This window comes from Emys orbicularis, chromosome 13 (assembly GCF_028017835.1).
Source record: "Emys orbicularis isolate rEmyOrb1 chromosome 13, rEmyOrb1.hap1, whole genome shotgun sequence".
NCBI lineage: Eukaryota > Metazoa > Chordata > Testudines > Emydidae > Emys > Emys orbicularis.
In genome coordinates, this window is record NC_088695.1 from 34,908,428 (window position 1) to 34,927,079 (window position 18,652).

The following is an 18,652-nucleotide window of genomic DNA, read 5'->3' on the forward strand; positions in this document are numbered from 1 at the left end:
AGGCGCGCAGGACTTTGCCTGGGTTCTGCGGAGCCTGGACCACATTCACGCTGGCCTGAGTGGGCGGAGTGCCGCCAAGTCCCTTGGCACAGCGCCAGGCGGGTATCCTGAGCGCCCTCAGGAGAGTCCGAGTGAAAGATGTGTGAGTCTGGCTACGGGTGCCTGGGGGAGCTAGGGAAATGTAGGGGGATGGAGGGCAGCATGGGTTCGTGGCCAGCGTGCCTGTGGAGAGGAGGCTGGCAGTGTTGGAAGGACTCAGCTCTGGGTTCTTGGACAGAGAGTCCTCTGCTGTTCACGTTCACTGCCTGTCTTCTGTGTCTCAGGGGAACGATGTCATGGAGGAAGAGGACGGATCTCCCACCCAGGAAGACGGTAACAGACGTGGATCATTACTCCCCTCTCTGCTAGTTTTTGTTCTGTTTCATTGGCAGGCGGCAGAGTGTATGCTCAGGGCATCGTGCCTAGTCAGAGAAGGGGAGCCAGCCTTCCCAGGAACGCTATCCTGCCCAATTATTGAGTGGGGAATAGGAGGGGGGCGTCTTCTCTTCATAACAATGAACTGGGGCTCAGGGCGGAGGGGTAATGGGGAAAATGAGAGGGTGGGAGTTTTGGCGGAGGGCGGGTGGGAGAAGGAGACTATGTGGCTTTGCAGTACGTTCAGGCAGGTGACCGAATCCTTTGATGTCAAAACTCAGGCTCTGAGGAGTCTCTATTCCTGTATCAGGTCCCTAAGGGAGGCACGGACGTGGTTCTGTCTGCACAGTAAGTGGTGTGTAGACAGTACAGTTTGCAGTGTCCTGAGATCCTCCTCCTTCTCCCTTTCTCCTTTCCCCAGCTGGTTATCTGAGCTGCAGCTCAGGCCTTTAGAGGGCAGCAGAAACTAGAGATGGGCCCAAGCCGAAGAGAGGATTGTGAACATCCCAAAGATGAAGGGGTTTCTGCTCTGGGGGGGTTGGTTCAGGTCCTCTGGAGCAGAAGCCAAAGTGTTCTCAGTGACGGATTATCTTCTCCACTGAGTAGCTGAGAAACAGTCCTGTTTAGGATGAGCCATTAACAGAGGAGAGAAAAGCACGGGCGGAGCAGAGAGGAGAAACCCTGCAGGTCTATCCTCCCACTCTTCCTCTTCCCAATTCTGTCTGTTTGCCAGGCAGCACCAGCTCTAATGACAAGGACCGTGGCCTATCAGAAAGGAGAAACCTAGTGGATAAGGTGGGGTTTCACAGAGGCTGCCATGTTAATTGTAGCCCAGCTCAGCTAGTGCCCAGGAATCCGCAACACAGCGTGAGAAGCAGAAAACAGTGGGGTGTGCTTGGGTGGCTCAGAAGGAAGCTGTAACTTTAGGGACTGCTGCAACGGGGCTCGTTTCCTTTCTGCGCCCGGCCCAGCTGCATCTAGAACGCTGCGCAGAATCTTTCTGGGCAAAACCTACCCCGCATACAGAGCACCAGCAGGAGGCATAGGCACCAGCTGGGCCCTCAAAATGAGCAGGACCAGGCGTCTTGTTAACTCTCTGCCCAGGGGTGAATTTAGCTTTGCCAGTGAAAAGCTAACAGGGCGAAACTCACCAGTGACTTAAGCAAATGCAACTTCACTTACTTCGTTGGAATTCCACCCACTTAGGCCAGTGGGGAATTAACCCCAATGTCTCTTGCAACACCTGTATCCTCTTTAAGCAGCCCCTGCTGCAAGGAACATGTTTATAGCTGAAGCATTCGTAGCTGATATGTGCTGGAGGGATCAAAGAAGCCAGGTGTCCCGGATCCACAGAATCAGTGCTACGCCCCCAGCTCTGGAACAGGCTCTGGGAGGAACCCCTTTGATGTGCTAGGCCCTCAAGGGATCTCACTCTTCCTTAGGGTAGGCCATGCAGCCTCCCCACCCTCTGAAACCGAACCTCTGGGGCTTCAGCACTGCTGCTTCGCACCCTGAGCTGTGCTTAGCGAGTCCAGCTGAGACAGACTCCGGGTAGAGACTTGTCTGGACCAATGCACCTCCCTAGTATTTGGAGTGACACGCAAGCAACATTTTCAAAACAGCGTAGGATTTGAGTCACCTGGACCACAGCAATGGAAGCCCTTAGGTTAGCACAGAGAAATAAAGGCCCATTCTGGTCAACCCAGAGCAATTCCCCTTTCCATGTGTATGCGTCTCTGGTTAGACATGAAGCCAAAAATAAATCCCCAACCCACCTTGAAAAAGCAGTTCTCTCCCCCCGCCAAGCATGGCATTTTCCCATGCAAAAATAACAGAGCGCAGACTCTGCTGTTTTGTTTCTTTACGGTAAAATCTTGCTAATTAGCCCTGATGACTGGGGGACTTGTTCCAAAGTGACTGAAATTTGACAACTAGCAAATCAACAAAAACGTACTTAAAATAATCATCCTCGAGACTGCAGCGGTGTGAAATGTCTTTTGTTCATTCATGTTAACCCTTGCAGTTCACTTTAATACTAATCCGGCTTCATTCTGCACCAGTAGATAAATCAGCCGTGAACATTTTGCAGCTCAGGCACAAATGATCAGATGCCATTCCTGCTGAGGAACTGATCTCGTGCCCAAATCAGTGGAGATATTCCCATTGATTTCCCTGGGTACTGGATCACGCAGTATTCCAAGGCGGAAGTCTCTGGGCAAAGGGAGGTGGATTTACTAGTGTAAATTGGGAGGTTTTCTTTGGCAGTCAGTTGACTTACCCATGTGTAAAATGGGCATATGAGAGGAGAAACAGACACAGGTCTACCCTTTATCTGGATGATAAGAGCACCATCAGAGAAAGATGGAGTAGGATTTTGCAAAGCCTGACTGTTGTGTGTTTTGTAAATTAGGTCTGATCGACAGTTAACTCTGTGCTGAAAGTGGGGAGAGGTTGCCAGCAGTTTGTATTTTGGGGGAGGTGGCCGTGGTTATCTCCGCCGATCAGCACAGTGAGATTCGACTGTGTTAGTTTTTATTTTCCAGCCCCAAATCCCCATATTCAGAAATGCATCAGATACAGACCAGAGCATGGACAGGGAGTAATCTTACTAGCTGCTTTCTTTAGCTTTTCCTAGCTACTCTCTTCTCTGCCTTTTCACCTGCATAATTACTGCTCTTACAGATGTTTCTGTTAAGTATCCTCCTGGATTCCGCAGCCCTCCTTGGTGACATCAGTTGTCATGGCACAAGAAAGGAGGCGGCTGGGGAAACGGAGCAGGATGGCTTGAAACAAACGCACGCACACGGATCTGACTCCTTATTGTCCACTCTCTACCCATGTAGTTCTCGTTGTCATTTTTAGAGCGATGTGATTACATTTGATTTCCGTCTCTCCTTTATTTTATGAGGGGGGGACCCAATTGCCTCTCTAACTGCGTTAACTCCGTTACAGGCCAGAGGACAGGTGCTTTCCTAGGTATGGAGTGTGACAATAACAATGACATTGACATCGCGAGCGTGAAAGCGCTGGACAATAAGCTGTGCTCTGAGGCCTGCTTCCCTGGTGAGTGGCAGTCTGCTGAACATGAACTTTGGTTGGGGGGAGGAGGGGACAGCATTTCCACTCTCCCTATCTCTCACTCCCCACTCCTGTCCCGCTGCAACAGGCGTGTGTGTGTGTGTGTAGCTAGGCAGCCGGGAGCAGTAGATCATCTGGAAACAGGCTGAAGATGTTCCATTGTAGTGCCCACCTTCTTATGAGCATAGTCCTGGATCAGGGCCGCTGGGGCAGGGAAGGACTGCAGGTCTCCTGCTCCCGCTCGAGTCGTCACGGAAGGCTGTGAAATGAATCCTTTGCCTCTATTGACCAGAGTGTCCAGTAGGTCTCGGCCGTCTGTTGCTTACTGGGTGAGCCCTGAAGCCAAACCAGCCCCGCCTCCTTTTCAAACCATGCAGCCCTCAGGTGAGAGGGTGGGATAGGGAGCTGGGGCCTGTAGCCCAATACCGTATTTTGTAGCCAGACAGGGCTGGGCCATGGGAGAAGATCAGTGATCTCCCCTTTCCTGACTGCTCCCAAACCTGCTGTTCTGGGCCTCTAAGGAAAAGGGTCCAAAAGGGAACCTAGAAATACACCGTAGGACAGACCTCTTAGGAGGCCGAGTGGCGGGAGGTCCTGTGAGAAGCTTTGCTCTTCTCCCGGTTTTGTCAGCGCTCGCTGAGCGTGAGTGAGGAATGATGCTGGCTTGGTGGGGGTTTCTACCTGCCTAGGCAACTTTGCTAGTTTATGGAGGAGGGTTGTTGGATGATCATCGTTTGTTTATTTACCAGCCAGTGTCTGCCTTTGGGTCCCACCTTCCCAGTGAAGAGCCCCCATGTTGCAACATGCAGTTATGCACCTTAGCCTGCAGTGCAGTGAAAACCGGCTTTGGTCTGGTCATGCGGACAGGAGCCAGGCTTTATCCACGGTCGTGAATCATGCTGAAGTCCCGCAAGGTGGGAACGTGGTTCATGCCTGTGTACGCTGCCTGGCCAGACTGGGTCTCAACTGGGACGCGGGCTACTGTGTTGTTACTGGTTCTTCTTCCAACACAGTGGCTTTTCGTAGCGTAGGCCGCATCTTAGTCACAGCAGCGGCGAGTCTGCTGGTTAGATGTCGGAACGTGTGCTGCTTGTAAGCAGAAAATAGATTGTTTTAGTAACACAGGCCTTGATTGGCTGCTGGGGTAAATTGGAGTCGTTCTGTCAGCTTCAGCGGAGCCGCACTGATTTGTACCAGCAGCTGATCTGGCTCATAGTCTGTGACATCCAGTAGCCTTCAGACTTGGCAAAAGAACAGCACAAAATTCCATCAGGCCCTCTTCCTACTTCCAAATAAAGAACCAGCCGTGGCCACTGGTCAGTTGCTTCCAGGCATCCTGGAGACCTGTTCTGATCTAAACACCAGTGCTTCAGAAAGTGCCATCCACAAAGCAGGTGAATAGAGGGGTAGCCAATGAATGGGTGTAAACAGTCTAGTTATTGCTGGTTTTACTGTTCCTCCAGTGGGGCTCCCAAAAGACCCATCTCTCCTCCCCACTTCTTAACTCTTTCTCCATTTCTTCCTGCCACATTTTTTTACTAACTACGGGTCCGTCTCTCCTGTATTTGTCTCTTGAGTTTGTTTTCACTGGACTCCATCTGTGTGAAAGTTCATGTTCACTCTGTCCCAACACAGTTTTCTCAATCCATGCTTCTGTCCTTCCCACGCCCAGGGTTGCTCAACGGTCACAAATTTATTGAGAGTTCCTGAACGGGTCTGGATGGGAGTAGGGGTGGGGATAAAGAATCACAATTCAGAGCTGCTGTGGGATCTTTCCTACGTATCAGGGTTGCTTTCTTAAGTGTCATGGGGGCAAGATGGAGTTGTCAGTTCAGTGTCAGGGAAAGGGAAAAGAGTAAGAGTGTTGGATCCCAGCGCTGGTTCAAATTCACCCCTTGACAGCACTAGACTGATTTTTGGCCCCATATCAGTAAATTTGTGGACAAGCTGAATGCAACCCTGCCTATCCCTCCCATACACCCCTTCCCCAGATCTGTAAATCAGGTTGCTCCCTGACGGCTGTAGACCTGACATATTTGGAGAAACCTCCAGACGATCTAGTTTTATTAGCTGTTGTGGGTGGGGGAATCCTTCACCCCACCCAAAAAACGCTGGTGCCTCCTCCTCTGCCGCCTCCTCTCCTGTTGCAGCCGTCCTATTTCTGTTACAATTTATTCCACTTGGGTAAATGCAGCCAAGAGGTCGAGACAATATAGGGTCCTGTCATAGAACAGAGCCTGCAGTAAAGGCAGCAAATTGTGCATTCAAATGCCTTTCTCCTGGGCTGGCAGCTGGTTTAAAGCTTCCACATGCAGGGGTGGTGGGAATGATTGGGCCAAATCAGACACTCGGCTCCTTCCCTGTATGCTCCGGATCTGGTAAGAAGGGACTCCACATAGTAGCCCAGAGCCAGGAGCATCCTACCTGAATGTCTTGGTCAGGTGATGTGGTTGTTCCCTTTTCTAATCCGGGGTTTTGCTAATGAAGTAGCCATGTTGTGGCAGATAAGGAAGGCTGAATAAATACTCAGGGCCAAATTCTGCCGTATTCCACTGCTGTGAATCCATTAGGTTCAGTAGTGTTACTGCCATGGTTGGCATCCACGGAACCGAGAGCAGAATCTGGCTCTACAGAGCAGAGCTCCTGCTGGGTTTCATGGGACATGGAGAAGGCCAAATCTAAGGAGCCCTTGTGGAATAAATTGGGCACTGAGTACGCGGCCGCGAGACGTGGTGTCCATCCTCCAGCCTGCATGGCTGTCTGGCGGCTTTGCTGCTTGTGAGTCCCGTTGCAGAGCTCTCTCCTGCCTCGAGCGTGGGGCGTGGCATGGGTCTCCTCGCTCTGCTCGGGGCGCTCTGCATCTCTGCTTGAATCCATCTCCTGCTTCAAAGCAGACAGCACTACTCACCTGGGGGAGATGGGGAATGCATTCACGAACCGCAACGGAGCACAACACCTTAAGGTTGCCTGTCCACAGATACGCACGGTCCCAGCCTCCTCACACGGACCTGCCCGGTGTCTGTGGATCAACTAGGGGCAGAGGCTCTGTGCATGTTCTGAGCCTGAGTTTCCTCTTCTCCACTTGTTCTCCAGTCTCTGACCAACATCCCTCCTTTTCCCCTTCCCCAGAGTGACTCCTAACCTACTCTGTAGAGCTCTTCATGAAAGCCAGCTGGCTTAATAGGGGCTGGGTTTTCATTTTACTCCAGGATCCAGTCCTTTATTCTCCCCCTACCTCCTTAGTTCTGACTTTATTCTATGGGTTTCCTTCCTACAGTGTTTCTTTGGTGAAAAGTTGACTCCAATAATAGATGCTGAGGGTAGGTAGTGTGGATAGAAATACAAATATCTAGAGATAGATAGAGGAGGTGCAGATGGAAGGGAAGTCAGTCCAGAGAGAATTGGGCTTCTTTAGTCTGCAGAAAAGAAGAGTGAGGGGGGATTTGATAGCAGCCTTCAACTACCTGAAGGGGGTTCCAAAGAGGATGGAGCGCGGCTGTTCTCAGTGATAGCAGATGACAGAACAAGGAGCAATGGTCTCAAGTTGCAGTGGGGGAGGTTTAGGTTGGATATTAGGAAAAACTATTTCACTAGGAGGGTGGTGAAGCACTGGAATGGGTTAGCTAGGGAGGTGGTGGAATCTCCATCCTTAGAGGTTTTTAAGGCCCAGCTTGGGATCATCTAGTTGAGGTTGGTCCTGCTTTGAGCAGGGGGTTGGACTAGATGACCTCCTGAGGTCTCTTCCAACCCTAATCTTCTATGATTCTATGAGAGGAAGTTATGTGATGAATCATGAGGTGAGCGATTCCTGATGGAACAGATGATTCATAGTAGAGCTAAGGCCTGATCCAATGACTCCCATTGATTTCAATGGACATCAGCTCTGGCCTTTATTGAATAGGTTATTGAATCATCAGAGAAAAAGAGCAACTCTTTGCAGTACAGTACAGGCATGCATAGGCCAGAGCCTCAGCTGGTGTACAAGCTCCACTGAAGTCAGTTTCCCACCAGCTGAGGATCTGCCCCACGTATATTCACGTGTCGATCTTGATGCACAAAAAGAGGTGGAGACAATGAGAAAAATGTCCTGTTTCTTTATCAGTTTCAGTATCTATTTTATAATACCCCTTCTGCTGTGGGGTTCGCTCTGCCGCACCCATCCCAACCCTGGACTGTCTTCTCTCTGCCTTGTGCACCAGCAGCAGCAAGAGCCTGGTGTGCATTTAATCTCAATGAATTGCCTATTCCAATTTACTTTGCATTGAAACAAAACTGACCTTGAAGACAGCTACATTTTTTGGCAAGAGATGTGTTTTCTGAGGTTTGCATTCCACACATCCACCTAAAGGCCTGGTCTACACTACGACTTTAATTCGGATTTAGCTGCTTTAATTCGAATTAACGCTTGACCCGTCCACACAACGAAGCCATTTAATTCGAATTAAAGAGCCCTTTAATTCGATTTCTGTACTCCTCCTCGACGAGAGGAGTAGCGTCAAAATCGGTATTGTTAATCCGAATTAAGGTTAGTGTGGCCGCAATTCGAAGTTATTGGCAATTCAATGTTATTGGCTACCCACAATGCAACGCTCTGGAAATCGATGCTACTACGGTAGCTTGGACGCACACCACCGAATTAATGGTGCCTAGTGTGGCCGAATACATTCGAATTTATAAAATCGGTTTCCTAAATTCGAATTATATAAATTCGGATTAATCCTGTAGTGTAGACATACCCAAAAATTGAGATAATGGATGCAGAAAGCAGCATGCACAGCAAGAAGCAGCCAGCTATTCAGAACAGGGAAAACTTGAGCTTCTTTTTCTGCAGATTCAATGCACCCAGCCGCTGTCATAATGTGCACGTCCATGCAACAATTCCAGGAAAATTGCGTGGGCAGCTCTGATTGCGTCCAGGTTACTGGAGGCGATTGAAAGCCGTGACCACGCTACTGTTGAACTGTGTAAGGCTTTGTCACATTCATGGGGTTTGTGACAAAAACCTTGCCCCTTGTGGTGTTTTCACAAGGCATTGTGGTCTTTCCACCTCCAGGCAGCGTGTGGCTGAGCAACATTCGGTCAGTTCTCATCAATGCGAATCTGTAAACGTCCAGTGTTGTGCAGCATCCAAGAATGACCTGGATTTTTAAATGGTGGAATTTATTTTTTATTGAAAGATAAAGAATTTTGCCCAAAACGGTGTTGATCCAGGGCTCCCCTCCCTGTGTTTTCTGTAATTTGGGGTGTGGGGGTTGGAGGGAGGCTGCCATGTTAAACCAATGACTTTTTTCAATGATAAATGGCCAGCCTTGGAAATGATACATGAAAGCAGAGACACTTGATCACTCCTTTCACTGCTGTGGATGTCTTTTTAGAGGAGAATTAGGTAGGAGCATCCTTGGAAAGATCACAAGGCAGCATCCCTCAGGGAGACTTGATACAGCACAGGAGGGTCTCGGTTACGCTGCCGGCCTCACAGCGGGGACGAGGTTTAAATAAACGTGACAGGCTATTCTGTATCTTCAGCAGATTTAAAGTCAGGCCAAGGCCCTTGTTGTAATTATGTAAAGTACTAGAAGCGTAAGCATTTTTGCAGCAGGCTTATTTCAAATGGCTAACTTCTATTCTGGATGCTCTTCCAAGAGTTAGTTATTATGGATCTGATCAAAAGACCATTGAAGCAAGAGAAAGATGGAGGAAAGTGTAGGTCATCAACTGAGCAGGGAAGGAGAGCTAATAACCAATGACATCAAAAAAGTTGAGGGGTTTAATGCCTATTTTGCTTCAGTCTTCACTACAAAGGTTAATGGTGACCAGATACCCAGTTTAATTAATATTAACAACAAGGGGGTAGGAATGCAAGCCAAAGCAGGGAGAGAGCAGGCTAAAGAAAATGTAGATAAGTTAGATGTATTCAAGACAGCAGGGCCTGATGAAATTAATCCTAGGGTTCTTAAGGTAGTAGCTGGAGCAACCTTGGAACCATTCGGTTGAAGTCCCAGCCAGCGCTACATTTCTGTGATTCTATGAAGTCGGGGTGGTGTGGGGAGTGTATGTAATGGATACCATATTTCTCTGTATCAAGTCTCCCTGTGGAATGCTGCCTTCTGATCTTTGAAGGTCGCTCCTCGCTAATCCAGTTCTATATAAAGAGCTATCTTAGTGATGCAATGTCTAGCTCCTAATGGATTTTCTCATCTTGTTAATTTCCCGTCACCTCTGGGACCTGGAGATTTATTTGTGTAGCTATGTAGCTCAACCTCAAAATGAAAATCAGTTAACATTAGAAACATAGAATTCCACAAAACGGCAAATAATCTTTGATGCAAAAATGCCAGAGCATTGTAAAGTGAGTGTAAACAGTGTGATGTAAAGGGGCATTAGTGTAAATCAGAATTGGGCCTCTAATGTCAATTAGCAAAAGATAACTCTGCTATTGGGGAATGATTTGAAGGTACTGTATTACTGACCAAAGCTAGCAGGCGGTTTAAATGGACACACTTTGCAATATACGGTGTACACCAGGGATCGGCAATCTTTGGCACACGGCTCGCCAGGGTAAGCACCCTGGCGGGCCGGGCCGGTTTGTTTACCTGCCACGTCTGCAGGTTCGGCTGATTGCGGCTCTCACTGGCCGTGGTTCGCCGCTCCAGGCCAATGGGGGCGGCAGGGGGCGGCAGGAAGTGGCGGCCAGCACATCCCTCGGCCCACGCCGCTTCCAGCAGCTCCCATTGGCCTGGGAAGGCGAACCATGGCCAGTGGGAGCCGCCATCGGCCGAATCTGCAGACGCAGCAGGTAAACAAACCGGCCTGGCCCGCTAGGGGGCTTATCCTGGTGAGCCGCATGCCAAAGGTTGCCGATCCCTGGTGTACATCTCAGTTAAATTGGGACCTTATTTTGCAGTGTGGGTGTCCAGAGATAGCCAGGGCCGGTGCAAGGAAGTTTCCCGCCCTAGGCGAAACTTCCACCTTGCACCCCCCCGCAGCCCTGCGGCAGCTCCCCGCTCCTCCCCCCGCCCTGAGCGCCCCCCCCAGCAGCAGCTCCCCCCCCCCCGGCTCAAAACAGCTGATTGGCGCCGCAAGCCTGGGAGGCGGGAGAAGTGGAGCGGCGACCGCGTGCTCGGGGAGGGGGCGTAGCAGAGATGAGCTGGGGTGGGGAGCTGCCGCGGGGGGGGGGTGCCTCAGCGCAGGGGGGGAGCTGCCGCAGGGCTCCCCACCCCAGCTCACCTCTGCTCCGGCCCCTCCCCGAGCACGCTGCCCCCGCCGGCAATGACAATAATTGCATGGAGCGGTCGCTGCACTGGGAGAGGGAGTCTGAGCCGCACGTGTCAGCGCGCCGCCGACAGCCCAGCCCAGGAACGCTGTAAAAAAAAAATTTGGAGGCACCGCTTTTTGGCGCCCCCAAATCTTGGCGCCCTAGGCAACCGCCTACTTTGCCTTAATGGTAGCACCGGCCCTGGAGATAGCAACCTTTATTAAGGGCTTACATTTTCCAAGTTGCTGATCAAGGGCAGCCTCCATTTACTGCACTGGGAAGAAACTGTGAGTGCCTCAACACCTTTGAGTAATGCATCCTTTCTTTAGCTCGGAAGCCTGGTAAATTTTGGCCATTGGGCTCAGTTCTGAACTCCTGTCAGTATGGATCAGATGTGACTCCTCTGAAATCCAATGGGAATACACCCACGTCAAACTGCACTGATGTGAATTCAGAGTCAAGGTCATACGGTTTCATTTTGATTGTTGTTTACTTTCAGAGTAATTCACTCCACTAGGTACACAGCACAGCCCTCCACAGAAAGCTGCCTGGTGGTAGCACACTCTGTTTACATGATGCTTATGTAAATTTACTTTCTGCCATAACACTTCTTTCAGCAAAGCATAGCTACATTAAAGGCCAAGAGCGTGTGCTTAGTAAATTGCCCAGTATTATCTTTGGACATTGCTATATAAAATGAGCATCCAGCAGATCTCGTATGGACAGCTATCTCTTGGGTAAACAAGGCTGAGGTATTCTCTTCCTCTCCGGAAATATGTAATATTGCAGCTCACTGTTTTAAAAGCTGATCTGTTTGATCCCAGTCAGAGCTGTCATAATATATGAAATCATTGTCTTAAGCAAGAGCCATTTGTTTAAAAATATTAATAATAAACTATTACAAACTCAGTTCCAAACAAACAGGCTTTTACCCAACTTGAGTTCTAGCTTTGTCTTCTTTGTTTACCAGGGCCGCTCCCTGTTTGGAACACTATACAGCACAGAGACATCTAGTGGCTGAATAATATACTCTAAGGCCAGGTCTACACTACCGCGGTAGTTCGACGGCTGGCAATCGAAGTTCCGGGTTCGATTTATCGCGTCTGGTCTGGACGCGATAAATCGATCCCGGAAGCGCTCGCCGTCGACTGCGGTACTCCAGCTCGGCGAGAGGAGTACCGCGGAGTCGACGGGGAGCCTGCCTGCCGCGTGTGGACCGCATCTGAACCGCGGTAAGTTCGAACTAAGGTATGTCGACTTCAGCTACGTTATTCACGTAGCTGAAGTTGCGTACCTTAGTTCGAATTTGGGGGTTAGTGTAGACCAGGCCTAAGTAAGCATATTATTAGAAGGGCTGCAATTCACTGATCAGGAAAAGGGATCCTTGTGTCAGTGCTTCCAGCAGAGGGGTGGGCAAACTACGGCCCAGGGGCCGGATCTGGCCCCTCAGGGCTTTAGATCTGGCCCGCGGGATTGCCATCCCCACACCGCTCCCAGAAGCAGCCGGCACCACGTCCCTGTGGCCCCTGGGGGAGGGGGAGCAGAGAGCACTGCAAGCTGCCCTTGCCTGTGGGTACCTCCCCCCAAAGCTCCCATTGGCCATGAACGGGGAACCGCGGCGTGCGGAGCCCTCTGCACCCCCTCCCCCAGAGGCCGCAGGGACGTGGTGCCGTCCGCTTCCCGGAGCAGTGCGGGGCCGGGGCCAGGGCAGGCAGGCAGGGAGCCTGCCCTGGCCTCGCTGCATGCCGCTGCCACCCCAGAGCCGCTCCAAGTAAGCGGTGCCGGGCTGGAGCCCTCACCCTGAACCCCTCCTGCCCCCCAACTCCCTGCCATGAGCCCCCTGCCTTGAGCCCCCTGCCGCAGCCTGCATCCCAACTCCCTGCCCTGAGCCTCCTGCCTGCACCCCAACCCCCTGCCGCACTCCGCACCCCAACCCCCTGCCGCACTCCGCACCCCAACCCCCTGCCGCACTCCGCACCCCTCCTGCACCCCAACTCCCTGCCCTGAGCCCCCACTGCACCCTGCACCCCAACCCCCTGCTGCACCTTGCACCCCTCCTCTGCCCCAACCCCTTGCCCTGAGCCCCTTCCTGCACCCCGCACTCCCTCCCGCACCTCAACCCCCTGCCCCAGCCCTACATTCATGGCCCTGCAAGCAATTTCCCCACCCCGATGTGGCCCTCGGGCCAAAAAGTTTGCCCACCCCTGTTCTAGCATGTGGTCCTACTTCTATTTAAGTGAGTAGCAATAGGATCAGGCCCATAGTTTCTCAATCACTTTGGGGTCTGTGGTGTAATACATATACTGTAATACATTGTACAAACAAGTGTTTGACTACTTAGTGCCCAGGGTCTGGGAGAAAATGGCCCCGAGGCACTTCACAAACAAAGGTTTTCCCAACAGTGGATTTTCCCAGAGTAATTCCAGTGGCAGAGGACGCATGAGAGGGTTCCTGGGTATGTATTGTCAGAGTTCCATGGGAGTTGGGTGCTGATCTCCCACTCAAATTCTGCAGGATTTGGGCTTCTACCTACGTTAGGTCCTTTGAAAACACCAGCCTAAACCCTCTTGGACCACTTGATCCCTACACCTTGCAGGCATCCCCCACAGAAAGTCTGTGGAGTGTGAACTCCATGGGGCTAACCCTGTTCTCATTTACACTGGGTTAAATCAGGAATATCTCTATTGACATCAGTGGAGATACATTGGTGCAAAACCAGGGCAGGTGCAATCAGAATCAGGCCCACTGGGTTTGGTGGCAGGAATGTTCAGGGTGCAGCTGCATCCAAACACTCCCAAACCAGAAGTGAGCCCAAGCTGTGTAATCTTTTTTCACAAGGACACATTTGTTTCTTTCTCTTTGGCAGTCGGGGACAGATGTGAGGGAGCCATGCAGATCCCGGGGATGGACAGGAGTTTGGGAGGAAGAACTCCCAGTGGGGAAGTCTGTCTCTCCCTTTATAAAAGAAGCTTGGCTCGTAGACGTGAGCTGTCCAGGCCCTGTCCTCAAGACTCGTCTTTTGCGGTTCTCTCTTCCATTAGATTTAACCGTGCACTCCTGTCTGTGGTAATCGGTGGAGAACTCCACCGTAAACTGGGGCGTTCATATGCTGTGAACATGCCATTCAGCTTGTAGAGTGGAGTGGTAATGCCGTGCTAGAACATGTGGCTTTGTTTCCCAACCCAGCAGTTTTAATGGCATGACGTTTGGAATACAATGCCTGCTGGGTGCCACTTCTATCCCTTCCGCCCAGTAGGGAGCCAGGGTGGGTTCCTTCCATTTCTCCCATCACGGCCAACTCAGATGGTCTCTAAGGAACATCGTCCGAGCTGGAGCACGGTGCCAGAGACCTTGTGTTAACTCAGCCGGGGCGTGGTGGGGTTTGCATGGAGAACCTCCTGCAGTGATACAAGGATCACAGAGTAACGAACCTCCTGTGTATTGCTGTTTCTGTTTTGTGCGTGTGTCTTTTGTTCACCATTTGTTTTTGGTCTTTTCTACTGAACAGCCATGGTTCCGGAGTCCTGCCCTATAAACATTGACGAATAGGTATGAGATACGCAAAGTCCGAACAACCCTCCCTCTCCTTTTACTGTTTTAGACTTGATGAGCAAAATTGCCCCCAGGCCACGATTAATGGGGAAAAAAATTTGGCCCCACCCCTGTACACCTTGATGGTGAGCGCGTCCCCTTGAGAACATGAGGGGATTTCCAAACCCGGTGAGCCTGGATCACCACTGCTCTGCACCTGGGGTCGTCACTGACACCAATGCACAGTGGGCGTCAAACACTCCTGGAGCAGAACGTTTCACCCCCTGGGCACTGGCATAACGGATGCCGCAAAGTGCAGGACAATGGAGAATGGGGCCCACTGCTTGGATTCAGTGCGAAAGACTGGTCGTATGTTGGGGGGCTTATTCTGAAGCTGGGCTGCTCTCCTCCGGCCCCCGCCACTGGCTGTGGTTTAAAAACAAACAGTGAAGGCTTTGGTGAGTTCTGCCGGCGTGTGCTACCCATCCACATGCAAAGGGAAAAAGCCACTCCCAGTGCAAAAAACCAACCAACCCAAAATAATACCCTGGGGTGGTTTGTAGGGGAATAAATTACCCCTCCATGGCATAATGGAATATTGCTTTGGATGGGGAGGGCAGGTTCTGGTTCGTGTTGGAGTTAATCAGGCTGAGAGCCGGGGCCCAGAGGACTAGGCCTGATCTGGCGCTATTGAAGTCTAAGGGTTCAGTGAGAGCAGTGACTTGCCCAAGGTCACACAGGGAGTCAGTGGCGGAGTCAGGAACTGAATCCAGGTCTCCTGAATCCCAGTCCAGTGCTTTAACCCCCAAATCACCCCGCTTCCCTTTTCTAAGCAGTTCCTGTGGGGTTTGAAACCATTTCTCTCTTGTGGACTATAAGGGCCAGCGTTTTATAGGTAGTTAGGTGCCTATCTCCCATTGAAGTCAATTGGTGACAGGGACTTAAATACCTTTAACAATCTGGCCCAAAATCGCTGTGCATTGCTTTGAAAACCTAGGGTTGTAGGTCTGAACAGAGCCCTCCTACTCCCCATCCAACATCCCTATTTTATACCCTGAGAATCCTGTTGACCTCTTTGTGTGCATTAGCAGTTAAGGTCTTCAGCCTCCCCTAACCTGCTGGATTTGACTGATTTCTGTTGACTTTATGCCGTGAGAAAGTACATGTGAAGTCAGTGACCTTTAATCCTGAAAAAATCCCATGTGTACCTAGAGCAGTGATAGGCAGCCTTTGGCTCTGGCCCCACGTGTGGCTGTGAGAGACCAACAGATCTAAGACGAGCATCTTATGCCCTACCTAGTCTTGGGCAGGTGACCCAAGTCCTCTCCATAATGCACACAAAGTGGTGGGGGAAATGCTAAACCCTGGGATCCCTCTCCATCTTCCCAGCAGCCAGGAAGGAAGGGGCAAGCAGTTGATGGACCAAATTCATCCCTAATGTAATTTCATGGCAGTCAGTGGAGCTACACCCTGGATTTGCATGGCCCAGTATTTGCAGGGACCTTGCCGACAGCCAGAAAACAATCCCAGGTGCCATCCTGACGCTGCTTCTCCATGGTAGCTTTCAGCAGTGGCATCAGGCTGGGATTGTGGTGGCCCCACGATGTGACATACACATTGCCCTTTCAGGATTAGTTTTGTGTCTCTGCAAGGCCTGCTGCTGCTGAAGTGGCTTTCCAGGTCTCAGGGGCGGAGTGGTGGGAGAACCCCCTGCTTCTGGGATGTTTCTTCGTTCTGTCAGCAAATCAACAAACAATGGGGGTGGTGCCATTTTGATTCTGGAGCAAAACACTCCAAGGCTTGTGAACCTTGATGTAAACTCACGGGAGTTGGTCGCCTCGTTTAGCATTGTGCTGTAGGCAGGCTAAGCACCATAAATTTCCTGGGCAAAAGTGTAATGCCTTTGGCCTAAATTAACACAGACACACGCTTCCTGCACTAAGCAAAAATCCCGGCTCAGCACGGCGGTTATGTTTTTAGTTTATCTACAGCTGCAGGCTCTGTTCAGAAGCCAGGTAATTAAGACATACAATGGATTGTTGTTGCCATTGTACATTTTGATTGAAGCGAGCACTAGCGTATCCCAGTCATTTCCACAACAAGGAGCCTGGGCGATCTTTGTCCTGCCGCAACCAGCCCCGCTTTGAGGCAGCAGTTTTCCGTCTGGTGGAAGCCAGTTAGATGAAGTCATTTTTCCCAGCACGGGTTGCTGTAAGATGAGGTTCTCCCCCTAGCTGGAATCCCCACTGGTAGTTTGCAAAGCGCTGAAGCAACGTGGGACTTATTGGAGCGCCGCTGTCTGTGAACTCACACGTTTACCTGAAATTCTGCCCCTGGCCCTGAACTTCTAGAAGTTTGGCTGAAATGGGGCCCAGTGAGGAGACCAGCCCGCTGTAATGTTGCAAAAAAGAGTCCAAAACCCAGCTGTTAGCAGAGCTGCTTCCCCTGCTCCCTGCAGCTGTCCCATCCTTCTTCAACTATAGGGCAATTCCACGCTGTGCCCAGATTTAAAATATCAAGTGGTATCTCAGTGGTCCTCTGCTCTCTGCTGACAGTGGGCACCGCTGTGCAGTGTGTAATCGCTGTCTTCTCTTCTCCAGGTATCAAGGGGTCAGATGACAACGCCCTGACCCGCAGGCCAGCCCAGAGGCACCATCTGTCTTCCAGCAGCATCAACCTGGAAGAGGAGGAAGATATGCAGTGCATGATGGGCCCCCTGGCTGTCTGAAGAGACTCCACCCTCTCTGGGACTGCATGCTCATTCCAGCATCACACTGGAGGGAGGGCAAAGACACCCCCCCCCACCACCACCACCACACTTCCCCAGCACTAAAGAAACGCAGAGCAGCAGCTCTGTGGGCATTAACACCTCAAATCCAGCCGATGTAGCGATACTGATTTTTACACAGTTGAACCTGGACGTCTCATTGCTCCTCTCTGTGGACCCTTTCCCGATATTTATGCTAAGACAAACTGGGCTCACCGTGATCACAGCCGAAGGGGTTTTGTTTGAATTAAGGAAGAGTGGCTACCCAGGTCTGAGGCTTTCCAGTCTCCTCCTGACATCTATCCACGTGCTGTAGCCAAGGGCTAGTTGGTTCTCTCTCCGCCCACTCCTGTCCCCTTCAATGTGGTGACCAGGGAATAGGGGAGGAAAGAGCTGATGTTTTGCGCCCTTCCTCCACTCCTGCCTCTTCTCTCCAGTCTTCACTGATAGTTAGAGCCTCTAGCTTCTTAGCTGGGCCCCAGGGCAGCGCTGAAAGGTCTGCGTGCGTGACCCCGCAGGAGATGTTCCAGGGTGGGAGGTCTGCATGACAGCGAGGGCCTCCCTCCGGGGAAGTGGGGGAGGGGAACGAGCGTTTGTCTCCGGGTTGGAGAGGTGGGCGCCGCCTGCACTTGGCGGTTGGTTAAGAGAGGAGCATGACTGGGAGCAAGCCTAGCTGCCCATGGGCAGGCTCTCCCTCCCGTGTCCATCTGCATATAGCTCACATCCATCTACCTCGCAAGCGTGCAGTATCCACCTCGCTCACTCAGCTACACGCACTCTGCTGGTGTAAGTTTCCCCAAGGCCTGAGCCATGTAAGGCTAAATCCTGATCTCATTAAAGTCAATGGGAACGTGGCCATTGCCTTCAGTGGGACCAGGATTTGGCTGCCTGTGCTCGTGATGATCCTCTGAGGGGCAGGCTCGCACACACCCATGGGGACATCTGTGCTGGTGCATGCAAGCAGGTGAGCTTACAAATGAGGACTGGCATACCTGAGTAGGTGCACTTAAGTGTGCAAAAGACCGTGCATATGTAGGCTTATGTACATGCCAGCGTGCATGGACCCTGAAGCACATATGTGCACGTGGGTGTGAGTGCATATTCACATTTGCTCAGCCCTCCCTTGCCCTGCCAGGTGGTGATATCTTTACCCCGACACCGACAAGTGAGGGTCAAGCCTCCAAATTCGTGCTTTAAATGTGGCTGATTTCACACCTTCAAAATATCCCCTCAGTCCCCCTTACCCTCCTCCCTCTGCCATCCTGCGGCTCCAGGCCTTTCTTCCTGCTGCAAAACCAACCCAAGCAATAACCCAGCTCCCCGGCTCTGAGCCGTGACTCAGCAAGAGATCAGAGTAAGGGCAATTATTGGCCTGGAAGTGGGGGCTCACTTCTTAATCTTCAGCCTTTGCTTCTGTCTGGTATTTAACTAGAGGATCTGGGGCAGGGAAATGGTAACCTAGTTCCCTACAATGAAAGCCACAGCAGGGGCCCAACAGCCAGCCTCTCAGAGATGGTGAAGGGACTTTTCCACATCCTCCAAACTGCCGCCATGCTGGCTCCATTCGTCTCAGCTGGAGGGGGCTCAGCGCCAGCCGATGCCCCTCT

General features: G+C 51.4%; 1 protein-coding gene across 1 annotated transcript in view; it reads left to right on the plus strand.

Moving 5' to 3' along the window:
* Positions 1-17,006, plus strand: part of RNF157 (ring finger protein 157) — a 79,051-nt gene extending 62,045 nt beyond the window's left edge. The window contains exons 17-19 of the mRNA XM_065415828.1: positions 324-372; positions 3,367-3,477; positions 16,879-17,006. Of these exons, the coding sequence (XP_065271900.1) occupies positions 324-372; positions 3,367-3,477; positions 16,879-17,006 (288 nt within the window). The remainder of the gene's footprint in view (positions 1-323; positions 373-3,366; positions 3,478-16,878) is intronic.
* Positions 17,007-18,652: the final 1,646 nt, after the last annotated feature.